The sequence below is a fragment of the Notothenia rossii genome (assembly GCF_949606895.1).
Source record: "Notothenia rossii genome assembly, contig: scaffold_212, whole genome shotgun sequence".
Taxonomy (NCBI): Eukaryota; Metazoa; Chordata; class Actinopteri; order Perciformes; family Nototheniidae; genus Notothenia; species Notothenia rossii.
In genome coordinates this window covers 62,985-81,038 of record NW_027639438.1, presented here as the reverse complement: position 1 = coordinate 81,038, position 18,054 = coordinate 62,985, and the positions used below count along the sequence as shown (strand labels likewise).

Below are 18,054 nucleotides of genomic sequence, written 5' to 3'. Positions count from 1 at the left end.
CATCGCCGCCTCGCCCCAGGAAACAGAGTCCCAACGCAGCAAGAGAAGTAGAAGAAAACCCTCCAGGCAAGGATCGGTTAGCGTTCATCACACGGCGTCCAATCAGCACCACCTACACCACCACCACCACCACCACCACCACCATTTAGGGAATGGAAGCATGAGGGGCGTCCGGTGTGTGGAGGGTAGAGATGCGGAGGCTCATAACAACAATGGAGGCACGCTTGTTGCAACTGCCGGACATCTTGCTTTGCCACCATCAGTAACTACAGCCACGTCTGATACCAACCTGGCCACTTCGCCCGATTTATCTTCAGTTATCAGTGTTTTCCACGCAGAGACTCTTCGTTGTACCCCTTCCCCAACATCTCATTCCTTCCCAATCGCCCCCGCTCCAATGTCCAAATCCATGAAGAGGAACTCGGTACCTTTCGCGGGTCCGGCGCCGAAGAACTACCCGACCCTTCAGGCCCGAGCGCTCGCTGAGTCGAGACGAGCGAGTGCTGCCGCCGGCACTCTGACCAACATCAGCTTCAACCTCAATATCCCACCTGCCCCGCAGGAGAGACGCCCGTCAAGCCTGGTGGACACACACACTCCCACAGGTAGAACACACACACACACACACACACACACACACACACACACACACACACACACACACACACACACACACACTTCCACAGGTAGAACCAACCCAACACACACACACACACACACACACACACACACACACACACACACACACACTCCTACAGGTAGAACCAACCCAGCAAACACACACACACACACACACACACACACACACACACTCCTACATGTAGAACACACACACACACACACACACACACACACACACACACACACACACTCCTACAGGTAGAACACACACACACACACACACACACACACACACACACACACACACACAAACACACACACACACTTCCACAGGTAGAACCAACCCAACACACACACACACACACACACACACACACACACACACACACACACACACACACACTCCTACATGTAGAACACACACACACACACACACACACACACACACACACACACACACACACTCCTACAGGTAGAACACACACACACACACACACACACACACACACACACACACACACACACAAACACACACACACACACACACTTCCACAGGTAGAACCAACCCAACACACACACACACACACACACACACACACACACACACACACACACACACACACACACACACACACACTCCTACAGGTAGAACACACACACACACACACACACACACACACACACACACACACACACACACACACACACACACTCCTACAGGTAGAACACACACACACACACACACATACACACACACACACACACACACACACACACACACACACACACACACACACACACACACACTTCCACAGGTAGAACCAACCCAACACACACACACACACACACACACACACACACACACACACACACACACACACACACACACTCCTACAGGTAGAACCAACCCAGCAAACACACACACACACACACACACACACACACTCCTACATGTAGAACACACACACACACACACACACACACACACACACACACACTCCTACAGGTAGAACACACACACACACACACACACACACACACACACACAAACACACACACACACTTCCACAGGTAGAACCAACCCAACACACACACACACACACACACACACACACACACACACACACACACTCCTACATGTAGAACACACACACACACACACACACACACACACACACACACACACTCCTACAGGTAGAACACACACACACACACACACACACACACACACACACACACACACACACAAACACACACACACACTTCCACAGGTAGAACCAACCCAACACACACACACACACACACACACACACACACACACACACACACACACACACACACACACACACACACACTCCTACAGGTAGAACACACACACACACACACACACACACACACACACACACACACACACACACACACACACACTCCTACAGGTAGAACACACACACACACACACACACACACACACACACACACACACACACACACACACACACACACACACTTCCACAGGTAGAACCAACCCAACACACACACACACACACACACACACACACACACACACACACACACACACACACACACACACACTCCTACAGGTAGAACCAACCCAGCAAACACACACACACACACACACACACACATACACACACACACACACACACACACACACACACACACACACACACACACACACACTCCTACATGTAGAACACACACACACACACACACACACACACACACACTTCCACAGGTAGAACCAACCCAACACACACAGACACACACACACACACACACACACACACACACACACACACACACACACACACACACACACACACACACACACAGAGAATATTATGCACAGCAGGTTTCTTGACGGACACAAACACTAAGTAATGTTTAACAACTTCCTGATGGAGGGCTTAAGGAATGTTTGATAACTTCTTGTTGGAGAGTTTGATCTGGGTTTAATAGCTTCTTGTTTAATAACTTCCTTATGGAGGATTTGAGGAGGGTTTAATAACTTCCTGTCAGAGGGTCTAATAACTTCCTGTTTGAGGGTTTAAGGAGGGTTTAATATCTTCTTGTGTAAGGGTTTGACAATTTGTTGTTTGAGGGTTTAATAACTTTCTGTTTGAGGGCTTGATAGCTTCAGACTGTGATCCAGCTACCAGTCCGCCCTCTGTACGTTATCCTATCGGGACTTGAACCGATGACCCTTCGGTTGCCGAGCCAAGTCCCTGCAGACTGAGCTACTGCTGCTCGAAACTCTAAACGTTTCTGATTAGCTCAATGTTTTTCTTTCTGCTGTGGTTGAAAGTTTGCTTCCGGAGTATTCCCATTGAGAAGAGAAAACTGGAAGGGAAACCGTGTTATAAAACAATCTGAGTGTCTCATTCAGTCAGTCAATGCCTATCCATATCAGTGTTAGAGCAGGTCGAGTGACAAGCCACTGGAGGCGTTCCTTCTTCCACAATCATCCATTTGTTAGAGTATTGATTAGCTGTGATTAAGCCTCTCACTGTAACACTGTCCAGAGTTGGAGGTTTTTTCCGTGAGAGACAGGAAAAGTGCTAATTACGCTCGATAGATGTTAATCCCTCATGTCAAAGCTCGCAGCCAGTTTACTGCGCCGGCCAACTTCTAAAAGGCAGTGGGATCAGCTGAAGTCAGGCCAGGTCTCTTCAGGTTGTGCAGACGGTGGAAATGCTGGCGACCGCCATATAAACATTGCTCAGAGCACACACTGCCCATCAAAGACTCACACACACAAGCAACTATCCTGAAATGTTCACAACAGATTTATTCTGAATAACGATAACATTTGAAAGCATTGTTACCCGAATTAAATATGCTCAGGAAATGTTCTTGTAGCACAAATGCATCATGGTAATTAGGCCTCATGGACACACCATTTTACTAAAACAGATAAACATAACTCTGAGGAGACTGGGTAGCTTTTAGTTGTCTTGATATTTTAGAAAATAACAGATCTTAATGCAAACTTCATCCTCTTTAGCTGCTCTGAAATAGATTATAAGGACCCTAGAGAAGATGTTGGCACGTTCAAACACACCATACCTACAAACATCCTCTTCTGTCTTACACACTCGTGCATATTCAACATATTTCGAGATAAATAACCACATCACGGTAATTCAATCTAGCAGAGACATTGGTTGGTCGTTAACAATCGGTCCTGCCTGATGTTTTATTCACTTCAAGTGTTAATGCATGTTCCAGACGTTTCACTCTCCATCATTTACCCATCGGGGGGGATATTCAATCTTGTCAAATTCCATTGGATTTGACAATTTGTCCAAAAAAATGTATTGGATTTTGCTGCAATTCCCCTTCTGTTTCTCTCCGTCTGACCTTTTTGTGTTTCTTATAAAGTTAACTGCGCTGTCAAATGCATTTTCTAAGGAACATAATGTGTCCGGATAAAGTTTGTGATTGACAAACCTTTTTTAATACAAATTAATGATGAGCTAGCAAGCTTCAATCGTCACTTTGAATAGCACAGCCTCCGTGTGTGATTTGAGACACTACACAGTCAATTTCAAGAGTTTACTGTGCCACAAAGTATCTCCCTTCTGTTTGTCTCTGTCTGACCTTTCTTTTCTCCCTCGGCTGCAGCCCAGCTCTCCGGCCAGCTGTCGGTTTGTGACCTCAGCGGTGTGGACACAGTGGCTCTGACCTTCGACCCTGAGAGCTGCCCTTACTGCGCCAAAGCTCTGGCCAACGAGTCCGAGGGCGGCAACGGAGACTCGGACAGCGAGGGAATATACGAGTTCACCCAGGACCTCCACCACAAGGACCGAAGGGACAGCCGGCGGCCCAAAAAGAAGCAGCACGGGCTGTGTAGAACGGTCGGGAAGGTGGTGCGTTTCTGGAGGCTGGTGTGCGACACGTTCAGGAAGATCGTGGACAGCAAGTACTTCGGCCGAGGGATTATGATCGCCATCCTGATCAACACTCTGAGCATGGGGATTGAGTACCACGAGCAGGTTAGGGAGTTGTCTTAAATGGCATTTTTCTACATTTGCTTGTTTTGAGTGCTTGTGTGCAAAAAGTTACAATGTGTATACGGATGGTGCTCTAGTAACGGACATAGGGATTTGAACATATCGTCTCCAGCGACTGTTATCGTATCTTAAATGTTTGTTTCTTTGTTTATTTACTAAATATGTGTCCTTGTTGCTGTTTCAAATGGAGATGCTGTGATGCAAGAAACCCTTCAGACCTGATCTGAGAAAGTATTGAAGTGTTAAACCCTGGATTGTAGTTTCTTCGTTAAACCCAGCGCTACACAAATCAGTTATATATTTGTTTTACTATTCAACTAACGTACCGGTATACTAGTGTTGATTTGGTACTACAAACAATCGTTGCTAGCTAGCCAACTAATTAGCTGCGATCGTGACTTTCCTGTAATAGCACAGCTAATGTTAGCAATTGCTTTTACATAGGTTTAGACAGCGCTATAGGTCATACATGTTGTTTTTGTACATTGTTTAAGTTACTCACCTCTATACTGGTGTCTTAAGAAGCCTATGTTAATTGTATTGGGTGAATTGACTAGTCTGTAAGGATTTCCCTCCGAAATATCGTTGCTAGCTAGCTAGTTAATATGCTTTTAACCCTTGGACTTACACACTGTATGAGACTCTGGAACCAGACAGCTATCTTCAAAATTGTCTAAACTGCACTGTCTATTGGCATTTGACAAATAAGTTATTTGACAAAGATTAAAAAGTCGGTATTAAGAAAGAGCTAGCTTGTTAGGTAGCTAGCTTACAGCGGCTATTGTCACTTTTGGTAATAGCACAGCATCAGTGAGAGATTTGAGACAACACCACACAGTCCATTTAAAGAGTTCTAGGGGAAGTGTGTGAGTTGACACAAACCGTGGGTCTCATTGACAAAGTGTGTATCTGGGCAGCTGTTGCATGGCGCTCCATTGAGGTACAGTCATTCATAAAGTGCTGTGAGATGAATGAATGACTGTAGGAGGGTTTTATGGATCCTCTGTGCTTGCGTCCTTGATCCTCTCTGACTGTGTAAGCTAAGCAGCTCCCAAAGGCCCAACTGGAATTCCCGATGTCTCTCTCCGGCCTCGTTTGTTTACACGAGCGTAATTGCAGCCATGTGAGAGAGAAACGGATGTGAGCGGGAGAGAGAGAGAAACACGGGGTGATTTAACGGGAGAGGAAAGCCCTGACACAGATTTGCTCTTGTTAACTCATTTGAAATCTACCTGTGTTTCTCTTTGACCCAATTTACACCTGATGCTAACACACACTCTGTATCAGGGAGGGTTTATCTAGATTAGGAAGAAAGGCATGTTGAAGCAAGGTGTTAATGCCTGCACAACACATCGCAATCAGAAGGATATTTGATCGACTAAACCACATGTGGAGAGCATTTTGATCAGTCGGTGTGAATTCAACCTGCTTAGTCTTAAGAAAATTATCCTCATAGCTGCACCAACATACGTGTGTAGAAGAGAACATTAATTAATACATGGCGGTAATACAAAAGGCACTTTAGGAGCCATGAAACGTACAAAGGCAGGTGGGCGGGCATGCGTGTGTGTGTGTGTTGCGGGTGTGTTTGTGTGTGTAAGAGAGGGTGACACACTTTTTCAAGGCTTCACACACACTTTTACTAAAACGTACAAACTAGGGCTGTCAAACGATTACACATTTTAATCAGATTAATCACAGCTTCAAAATTAATTAATCAGATTAATCACCATTCAAACTATGTCCAAAATATGCCATTTCTTTATGTGTATTGTTGTGGGAATGGAAAGATAAATGAAAGAAGGCGGATATATCCATTTAACATACAGTATGTTTATTATAACATTGTTCTGTGTGTCAAAATGAAAGACAGCCCACACACCTATCAATCATCAAACCGTGGGGTCTTATTTCATTACGTGTTGATTTCTATCAACACGTAATGTTGTATCGATGTATATAGAGATACAAAAGTATTCTCCGTCAGGACTTCCTGCAACAACACCACGCCGTTATCTTGATTCTGATTGGCCAGAAGACATTATCAAAGATGTTCTATTGAGAAGACGATCACTACGTGACAAAAGTTTTCAAAACCGTTTCTAGTCTTCAGTATTTCCAGACAAGTGGCTACTGAAATCAATCTTACTAACTGCTGTCTGTGCAATTTACTCCGCGCGAGTTGGCGGACTTTATTTTGCTTACTTTAACATCATTTTTCATGGTGGGGCTAAGCCATTTCTTGGTATGGCTCTAGCCTACCCCAGCCATACCCTGGCGCTGCCACTGGTGGGATGTATGGGGCGGGCCATTCTGCGCATGCATTAAATGCGTTAAATATATTAACGCAATTAATTCAAAAAATGCACTACCGCCGTTTACGCGATAATTTTGACATCATTAGTACAAACATAACTGTGCGGAGATTGGGTAGCTTTTAGTTTTCTTGACATATTAGCAAGGGTGTGTGTGTGTGTGTGTGTGTGTGTGTGTGTGTGTGTGTGTGTGTGTGTGTGTGTGTGTGTGTGTGTGTGTGTGTGTGTGTGTGTGTGTGTGTGTGTGTGTATAACAATGTCTATGTGCAAGTACATCGTTTAGCGTGTCATACAATAGAAAAAAACCGGCCCGGCCTCAGCCTCTCAGTGACTTTGTTTGTTTCCTGCTATAGGCACTGATCAAATGTAATTATCTTGAAAACCTCTGCATACACTCCTGATGTAGTTCATATAGGAATGAGGTTGAATAACAATAGTACATCTAAGAGAAGTAAAGCTAGTTCTTTCGTGGTAGTTGCACGGGTACGATGTGCAAAGCTTCTGCAGAAAACCTTGGCTGGTGGATGTATGGAAACAGAAACCCAGCCTCTCCTCCGGAGGCTCAGACTTTCAGAGGCTTAGTGGTCCTCCTGTCTATTGGATATCGATGCAATCAATGAAGTGTCTCAGTGAAGTTTCAGCAGCCTGTCTGGAGACTTTAGGGATCTTTGTGACCTTAAAGGAATACAGATCACTCCAGAGAGAGAGAGAGATGAGGGAAGACTTAAGAAGAGTAAGAGAAGAAGGTGAGACAGGGAGGTTATAAAAAGCAGGAATGACATAAGAAAGTGAAGGAGACGAAGGGTAGGAGTGCAGATAGAGAAGAGTGAGGAACCGTGAGGCTGCAACACAGAGGAGGAAGCTCTGAAAGTGTTTCTGAGGATGGCATCTGGATACGCTTATAGCACTGGGTCAGTAACCGAAAGTAACCCCGTAAAAAACCTGGAGAGGCTTCAAGCTCTCTCTGTGTGTCTGTGTGTGTGTGTGTGTGTGTGTGTGTGTGTGTGTGTGTGTGTGTGTGTGTGTGTGTGTGTGTGTGTGTGTGTGTGTGTGTGTGTGTGTGTGTGTGTGTGTGTGTGTGTGTGTGTGTGTGTGTGTGTGTGTGTGTGTGTGTGTGTGTGTGTGTGTGTGTGTGTGAAGCCTAATGAGTAACCCCTATAACGACTACTTTGATTGACAAGAGGCTCAGATCAAGAGGTTTAGGAGTGTGGGATATGACATCCCATCATGCACCTGCACCGGGTAAACACCTGCATTTACACTCTCTCTCTCTCTCTCTCTCTCTCTCTCTCTCTCTCTCTCTCTCTCTCTCTCTCTCTCTCTCTCTCTCTCTCTCTCTCTCACACACACACACACAATGCACCTCCTCGACATATTCTGTTTGTTTTAAGCTCTGTATGTTCTGCCTCTACACGTACTTGTTTACGTGCTTAAATGTGCAAGTACTGTAAACCCACTTTGTTTTGACCTTTCAGTCCAACCCGTCCTTTTTCCTCCGCAGACTTCCCCAAACTTATTGAAAAATTATTTACGTCGCGCCAAAAACAGTTTCCCTCTAAACGTAATGGACGAGAGTTAAGTTGAATGGGAATGTTAATTTGAGGGGAAAGGTTTCATCCAGTGTGCAAACCCAAAAGCTCAAAAGCATATTATACAACTCTCATTCCTCTGGGAGCAGATCTTTTAGTCTTAATGAGCCACGGAGAACTATTAGATTTGCTCTTTAAGCCAAATAACGAGCAGATATTATGTACGATGATAAATGATATGTAAATAATGATTTTATTGCTAACATTTTAGCTTTTCACCCTTATTAAAAGTGCACAGGAAATGTTCTTGTAGCACAAATGCATCATGGTAATTAGGCCTCATGGACACACAATTTTACTAAAATATACAAACATAACTGTGAGGAGATTGGGTAGCTTTTAGTTTTCTTGATATATTAGCAAACAAAACATCTTAATCCACAATTCAGCCTCTCTAGCTGCTCTGAAGTAGACTATAAGGATCCTAGAGAAGACTTGAACACATTCAAACACACACTATACCTACAGATATCCTCTTCTGTCTGACACACTCGTGCATAGTGCTGTGTACCTGGACTCACATTCAGGTTCAGGTCCGGACTCAAATCCAGAGGTTCAGGTTCAGGTCCGGACTTGTGTCAAGTTGTGTGAGTAACTAAAGTGAACTTATTGTGAGCTAATTATCAATTGAAAATAAACTCATAATCAACTCAAATTCAAACTCGTCAGGTTTATTGTGCTCCCTTCCAACTTGTGTCTACACCATGTCTTTTCTAGAACTCTACATGTGTTACTAACTACACAACACAACTACATACATAATGATGTACATACAAGACTCAATATGCAAGAGTACAAGTCTATGTGTTCTTGTTCAAGAACAACAGCATATTGACATTGTCTGGGTGAAGTGTTGCTCTTTCGGCAGACACTATATCACCATACATACAAAGGAGTTAGCTTAGCTACACTACCAAATATGGCAACCAGCATCCCACGCTGTCAGTGTCCACTATGTCTAAGCCAGCTTCCCTTGACGTCACACAGATCTCGCGAGCAGTTGCGATATTTTGCGAGACTTCGTGAGCTCAGTAATGGCCGCCATATCAGAAGCCAAAACAATGTTTTTCGTCTTTTCTCAGCGCAAATTTCTCGATCTATGGAAGGTTTTAGATGGTTTAGAACACAAAGGAGAATATACGTAAGTACCGGTTCCTGACGTTCCGGTTTTAACCGGAATTGAACCGAAACTTTTTACAAGTCCAGTACTACTCGTGCATATTCAACATATCTATGATAAATAACCACATCACGGGTAATTAAATCTAGCAGAGACGTTTATTAGCCTTTACAAATCGGTCCCGCCTGATGTTGTATTCACTTCATGTGTTAATGCATGTCCCCACTTTCCTCTCTCCATCATTTACCCATCGGGGGGGATATTTAATCTTGTCAAATCCTCTTTAAGACACAACGAGGTCTCCACAACCTTATTCACACATCGGGGGGCTGGAACAAAACGGGTCAACTTGATCGGAAAGCTGTCGCACTCAATGGTCCTGTATAAGTGGACGCAATCTGTTTTCTTTCCAATTTTGTTGCGAGTGTGTAGCTCAACATGTCAGCGGCTTCCCAGTGACTTTTCACTATCAATACATTTAGATATAGAAGAAGAAAGAAATTTGCAAATTCGTGCAGCAATAAAGAAACTTAAAAACAGGTTTTAGAACGGATAATGCAGCTCAAGATTTTAACCCATAATTATGTATCACGATTTCATCAGTCCATCTATATTTTATGTTAGCTCATAATCTGAATCTGTGAGGTGACTAAAGCGCTCAGATAATCCTGTAGGAGTCAAAAGTAGCATAAAATAAAAATACCTAGGTGAAGTACCTCGAACATGTACTTCATTACGTTCCAACACTGCCTTACAACTGAGGTATTTTATTCCAATTATATTTCGATTTCAATCATATTCAATGTAAATACTGCTATATTTTAATATCTTTTTTAATATATTTGTTTATGTTATTATAGTTTCTTAAAATAGTTCTGTGTTTTTTTTTTTTTTTTTATTTTAATGTTAATGTATGCACCACCACACCTAGTCAAATTCCTCGTATGTGTTAACCTACCTGGTGATAAACCTGTTTCTGATTCTGAGATAAGCCTTCTCTTACTGTATGTAGACGAAACACAACACACACACACACACACACACACACACACACACACACACACACACACACACACACACACATACACACACACACACACACACACACACACACACACACGCACACACACACACACACACACACACACTACCTCACTGCCCGTGACACACAACAGAGTCCTGTCTGTCTGCTTCCTTTCTCCTAAGCGCACACTAATATATATATAAACACACACACATGCCGGGCAGCAGAAGTGAATGTAAATACGTGAGCGCCACACAGAGATGGGAGGATAAAGCTTTGATGAAACGGAGCGCTGGACGGGGCTGACAGGGCGTGAGGGGCTGGAGGTGGTGGAGAGGGCGTCTGCTTTTTATCCCCACGCAGTTTGAGAGCGTTACCATGTATGGTGGAGCCGATGGAATAGTTGTGTGTGTGCCAGCTATGTGACACAGCCCGTCGTCTATTCACCCCAGAAGGTCAACCTCTGTCTCGCGTTGCATAAGAAAGTCGTCCCTCCATACTTGTTCTGAAGTCAAGTCGTTCCTCGCCAAAATAAAAAATAGCTTGAGTAGAACTCAAGAGCCGTGGGTCGACAGCGGCGTCAAGGGAGGAGTGGGAAAACCGTTGCTGTTTTTGGAAATGCTGTTAAAGTGGAAGCCTTTTAGCACTGACATGAGTTTGGACTTCTTGAGCACAAAGTGAAGTGAAGTCACTTTTTAGGGTTCATTTTTATTTCCCACCGGCGATGTCTCGACTTTACTAACCTTGAAAGCTACTCACTTGATAAGGAAAGTGCAGCTCAACACTGATTCAAATGGGCGTTTTGTACAGCAAGTATGAATTCAGTCCAGTTCTGTCACTGTATGAGATCAGCAAGGGGGGGTTAGCTTTGAGAAGAGCATGTTTTAGGGTCAGTTTAAGATTGACGTTGAGCGTTAAGTGACATTCAACTCCAGTAAGTGCAACTGAAACAGACAGTTGAACTAAATCTGACCCTTTTTGACATGTAGTTTGGTTTGTGAAGCTTTACTTGTTACTTGCAAACTCAGAAAATAGACTTTCATGACCTTAACACACACTGTAAAAGGATTAGAGCGCATGGTAAAAAGTGTGGTGTTGATATGTCAATCACAAGGTATACAGTACATGCCTTAAAGCAGAGATGTTGATCACAAAACATTTCCAAATTGGGATCAATGAAGTACATTTGATCTTGTTTTATTACCCTGCTGTGTGGTCCATTTCACTCTAAACTTGACCATGATGTACTAAATGAACATCATGCTGTAATTCAGAAGACTTGAAACTAAATATTGAGACCATAAACATATCAGGAAAATGTTCACTGAGGTAATGAATCAATTTTTCTCATGGACTTCTATACAATCAGACTCTTAATTTACAATAATGAACATCATGCTGTATTGAAGAACACTTAAAACTGGAGATTGAGACTATACAGTTGCCTGAAAAAGGTCCACGCATTTCATAAATCAAGTTAGAGAAAGGGTCTTTTTCTCATAGACTTCTATACAATCCGTCTCCTTTTCGAAACCAGAGTAAAGCCCTTGTCACTCTGTCCCGAAATTGACACCCGATGGAAACACGATTAAGGAAATGTTGAAATTCGGCTCTGATCGTAACAACATCGGGCCATTCGTGAGGGCATCTTAAGCCATCGTATGACCGCCGGTGGAGTTTCTCAGGCTCCGGCAGCAACTTCGGGAGCTGTGGCAAAATCCAAAAGATTGGCCCGATGTTGATACGATCAGAGCCGAATTTGAACATTTCCTTTATCGTGTGTCCATCTGGTTGTTTTATTGCACAACAAAATCATGTAAACATATTATGTAAATAACCCAATTTGTGTTCTGTGAAACTGAAAAGGATATAATATATTATTTTGGAGGCGAGGAACTTGTTGTTGCTATGGAAACAACATGACGGAGAAAACTTAATATCTTCTACATATAAAGACGGAGAAAGTAAAGAACAAAGTCGGAAAATATCAGTACAGTATCATAGTACTTTAACATAATTGTTTGCGTTACTTTCGTTGCAGTTGTAAATGTAATGTAAATGTTTCCTTCGTGTGTGGTTCGGGGCCATCTTCGGGCGAAATTCACAATTCCATATTCGTGTGTCCATCGGGTGTCAATTTCGGGACAGTGTGACAGGGGCTTTAGAGGCAGCAACGCTCAAAGCATACAAAGATAAGATAAGATAAGATGAACCTTTATTAATCCCCGAGGGGAAATTCAGTTTTACAAAGCAGCAACAGGGTAATCGTGAAAAAACAGGACAGCCAAAAATTCACACAGATTAATAAAATCAAAAATAAATAAAATCAAGAAAAATATTAAAATTATAATAATAATAAAAGACTATGAGATAGGAGACGAGTAAAAATAAGAGTGAAATAGCTGTCAGCATGTACTGTACATATTTGGTCATCTAAGTTATAAAGTACGGAATAAGTTAAAGTGACAAAAAGTGAAAATGGACATCTGTACACATAGTGACATATCTATCTACCTATTTGGTCTACTACTAATAATATGTTAACATCATGCTGTATTACATAAGACTTGAAACGAGAGATTGAGACCCTGAACTCACCTGAAAAAGTTTCCTGAGGTAATAAATCAAGATAGAGAAAGGGTCATTTTCTCATAGCCTTCCATACAATCGTTAGAGAGGTCGCCCCCTGGTGGATAATAGAGAGAATGCAGGTTAAAGGCACTTTCCCTTTAAAACTTGTTTTGAGACCTTCTTTGTGTCATGATTCTGTAACGGATAAGTCAAGGAGGTCATTATGGTTTGGATCGGATGTTGTTGTGAATCAGAATGACTGTTATTTGACCGTAACCCATTAAAACATCAGTAAAAGTGGTTATTTCATTCCCCTTATGTTGTTGTTCTGATGCTTTATTGTGCACACGAGCATTACTTGCCAAACCCCAGAGAGACAGTGGAAAGGCTCTTTTGTTGTGCTTCTTGATCCTACCAGAGACAATATTTATTCAACTTTCATCCCGGCCTGGCAGAGGATCGTTGGCGTGTGAAGACGCTGGCCTCCCTCCAACACAAGAGCCCAGAGAAAAAGTGTTTTTTCAATTTGTACAATGGTGAGATGTAGATGACGAAACAACGGCTGCTGATCCCGGTTTATGGAGGGGAAGCTTTTCCAGCCCTGAAGGCCATGAAGTAAAGACGGGGGAATCAATGGAGTGATCAATTGATGGATTCAGTTATTTCCTGGTTCAGCGATGTGTCAAATAACCGTCTGCCTGCGTTTAGCAAGTGCTCCTCTCTGCCTCTGAATCCTGCTTTCTACACTCTTCCCTTTCTCTCATCAACTTCTGGTTTTGTATGGTGGTAGATGTACTCAAGTACAAGGAAAAGACATGTTAAAAAGTATTGTTAACAAATAAAATAATGTGCATTTGTCCACAAACATTAGGAATGGCTTTCAGTCTAAAGTAGAGGACTCATCCTAGTGGTGCTAAAATCATAAATTAAGAGACATTAAAAACAACAAGGATGTTAAATCGATCCTTTCCTCGGGCACCATTTGACATTGGGGAGAATATGCATATTTAGGAAGGATCAATATGACTCTATTGACTGCATGTTACGGCCCGTCCAAACGGCGGTGTGTGCATTCACTTTGAATGGGATGACGTCAAGCTTTGCCGAACTGCATTGTGGGAGCGTCCCGTCGCTCGCTTCAAAAGTTGAGCAATGTTCAACTTTTGAGGCTTCGACGGAAGCGTCAGCCAATCAAATCATATGCCAGTACAAGCTCTAGCCAATCAAACCGCTGCGGGAGATTCATGCGATTGGTTGTTGATCGAGTTTCAGACACGCCCGCCGGCAAGCTTCTATGCACGCCGCCGTGTGGACGCTGCGTTACACTTCAGGCGAAAGCTCACGAATCAGCATGCTCTCATTTGTAAAACTCTCTACAAAAAAAAAAATCAAATTTAATTGAGACCATTTCCCAGTTCACTGCGGCTTCTTACATTGCTCTTCTTATACCAATCAAACAAGAAACCTTGTGATTTTTAGGGGACAAACTTGAAGAATACCATTTTAGGTCATCAGCAGCCACACCATGTCTAAAGTCAAATGCTTAGGAAAGACCCAAATACCTCAGTAAATACCACAAAAATAATAATCCCAGGGTCATCCTCAAATACATCGAGGAGTTGATGCAGACGTTCATATCAACCAGTCGTCACTATCATCGAACCATAACAATGAGAGTGCTTCATTCTCCATTACATAACACACACACACACACACACACACACACACACACACACACACACACACACACACACACACACACACACACACACACACACACAGACACAGACACACACAGACACACACAGACACACACACACACACACACACACACACACACACACACACACAGACACAGACACAGACACACACAGACACACACACACACACACACACACACACACACACACACACACACACACACACAGAGGAGCTCAGCGTCCCGTTTAGATTAGATCACATCAGATTAGGTGACATTACATTAGCGCTAACCAGATTAGCCTATTCCTCATCTAACACACTTTGCCTCCTTAATGCTGATGCAGCCTCATTACCCAGGACACACACCACTAAAGGAAGCTATTACAAAAGCAACAGCGTCTTCCTCACACACACACACACACACACACACACACACACACACACACACACACACACACACACACACACACACACACACACACACACACACATACACACACACACACACACACATGCATCATTTAGGTCACACACACACCTTAGTGTCCGTTTGTCAATTAAGACGAGCTAATGGCAATGCTAGCATGCAAAGCTAACGGCAGTGTTTGCATGGTTGTATTTGTCTATGTTCCTTTGTGTGAGAGAAAGGGTTTTTATGGCCTCTTTCTCCTGCAGTAATCTTGCATGATGTCTGAGGAATGTCTTAATATACAAGCTGGAACAATAGCAGAGCATAAACTGTGGGGGAAAAATAATAACCCGGACCTCAAGGCCAGATGTCTGCCGTCCAAATCTCACCTCATAAAAACTCTACTCCTTGTTCTGGCTTATCAATCGCACTTATTATAAAAGGTGTGTGTGTGTGTGTGTGTGTGTGTGTGTGTGTGTGTGTGTGTGTGTGTGTGTGTGTGTGTGTGTGTGTGATACTGTGCAGGGCTTTGTGTATAAAATGTGTACATACATGGTAATGAATACAGATGAGTGTGTGTCAGCTCTGGTTATAGGTGTTGTCCTGGAAGAAGTACTTTGATATAATATCTGTTAGAAGTCAAAGTCATGCATTCCTTCTTAGCATTAACGAGTAACAAACGTAAAAGTATTCCTTATGCAGATTGTCCATTTTTTAAATAATATACACGTCATATCACTAGATTATAAATAGTGATCCATTAATGTGTTCCTAATTGTATTTTGCTGCCAGAAATGAAGGAGATAGTTATGGACGAAAGCTGTAAAATACATTTGCCTTCAAATAGTTGTAGAGTTAAAGTTTAACATTGTATAAAAAGGGGAAATACACACGTTAAGTACAAGTACCCAGGCTTTGGGAGTAATGGGATTACGTATAAGGATACTATTAAAAAATAAGTAATTTTACTCCCTTACATCTGAATTACAGTTATGAATGGTTTCATTTAAGCAGGTGCATCGAAGCAAAATAAAATATAGCATAAAAGGGAAATACTCAAGGGCGGTACAAGTACCTCACATTCTTACTTAAGTACAGTACTTGAATATGTGTACTTAGCTCATTTCAACCATGGCTTTTGAGTACACCTTTGTGCCTTTGTGGTATTAAAACTAAGGTTAAGGTTAGTCTGGATGTGAGTGTGTTTCTATAACTGAGTTTGACGACATTCATCCAAAGCAACAGACACACATCCCAAAATTTGTTAACCCCTGAATAGAACATTTAACGTAGCATGAAAGGGAAACTCTAAAGTAAACGTACTTCAAATTCTTACTTAAGTACGGTACTTGAATACATGTACTTAGCTAATTTACACAATGCCTTTTGGGTACACCTTTGTGCACTTGTGGTGTTAATACTAGGGTTAGGGTTAGTCTGGATGTGAGTGTGTTTCTAGCTGTGTTTGAGGACATTCATCCAAAACAACAAACAAACATCCCAGAATGTGTTTACCCTTTCAACTTTTCTTAAACGCACAAAGCTTTGGAAGAGATTTGCCGCCAGCTATTTGAAATAAAAAATTGGCATCAAACCAGTAGAAAAATGAACATAGCATGAAAAGGAAACTCTAAAGTCAAAGTACTTCAAATGTGTATTTAAGTACAGGTCTTGAATTCATGGACTCAGCTCATTTCAACCATGGCTTTTCGGTACACCTTTGTGCACTTGTGGTATTAAAACTAATACTAGGGTTAGGGTTAGTCTGGATGTGAGTGTGTTTCTAGCTGTGTTTGAGGACTTTCATCCAAAACAACAAACAAACATCCCAGAATGTGTTTACCCTTTCAACTTTTCTTAAACGCTCAAAGCTTTGTGAAGGATTTGCCGCCTGTGTTCAAATGAATGGACACAATAAAGCAGAGGCATCAAACGAATGCATGTTGTCTGAGTCTGTGAACCCGGACACACGAGATGAGACGAAACACAGAAAAGCTTGTTTTTTATATTTTTAGGAAACAGACTGCGGGGAAATTATATATTTTTTAACATGGAGGCATACAGTGTTTTCTACATTGCACACATATTGCATGTTGCTTACAAGTAGCGTGATGAAATACACTTTATTTAATGTGTTTTATTCCACTTTGATATCCCAATTATAAAGTCCTCATTATTATACTTCCTGTCATTTGATCTAACGGCCTAACTGAGAAGAGCAGGAACGACACATGTGATCTTGCTGGAGATGGATATATTATTTGATTTCTTCATCATAGAGATGACAAGAGTGTTGGGTGTTATTGCTAATCTAATGAAGGACAGGAAGCAGCTGCTATCTTAATTGGAGATACTCAACTAATATTTGGAATAACGAGTGATCAGTGATGAAGGATGTTGAAAATTACATTTCTATTTGATTTAGAAACCGTTTTTGGCACAGTGGGGGTTCGGAAACACTGTCCATTAAAACATAACACCAGATATTTCTGTTGTTATTTCGTAAGTGCATCAGATCAAAATGTGATGGTTTGAATAAGCTCGTAAAGGGCATACAGTTCATATTGAAAGAAAGGAGAGGACTCTTTAAAGACGAGACACTACATACTGATATACACCTGAACATCAGCAGGAGAGGACTCTTTAAAGTAGAGACACTACATACTGATA

The 18,054-nt window shown here is 42.3% G+C and overlaps 1 protein-coding gene across 1 annotated transcript in view; it reads left to right on the top strand.

Annotated features, from left to right (window-relative positions):
• Positions 1-4: 4 nt before the first annotated feature.
• The window catches only part of LOC307027869 (voltage-dependent T-type calcium channel subunit alpha-1G-like), a gene marked incomplete at both ends in the record, with an annotated part of 79,385 nt that continues 61,335 nt past the window's right edge, over positions 5-18,054 (top strand). The window contains 2 exons of the mRNA XM_079696226.1: positions 5-605; positions 4,267-4,637. Coding sequence (XP_079552352.1) covers positions 5-605; positions 4,267-4,637 — 972 coding nt within the window. The remainder of the gene's footprint in view (positions 606-4,266; positions 4,638-18,054) is intronic.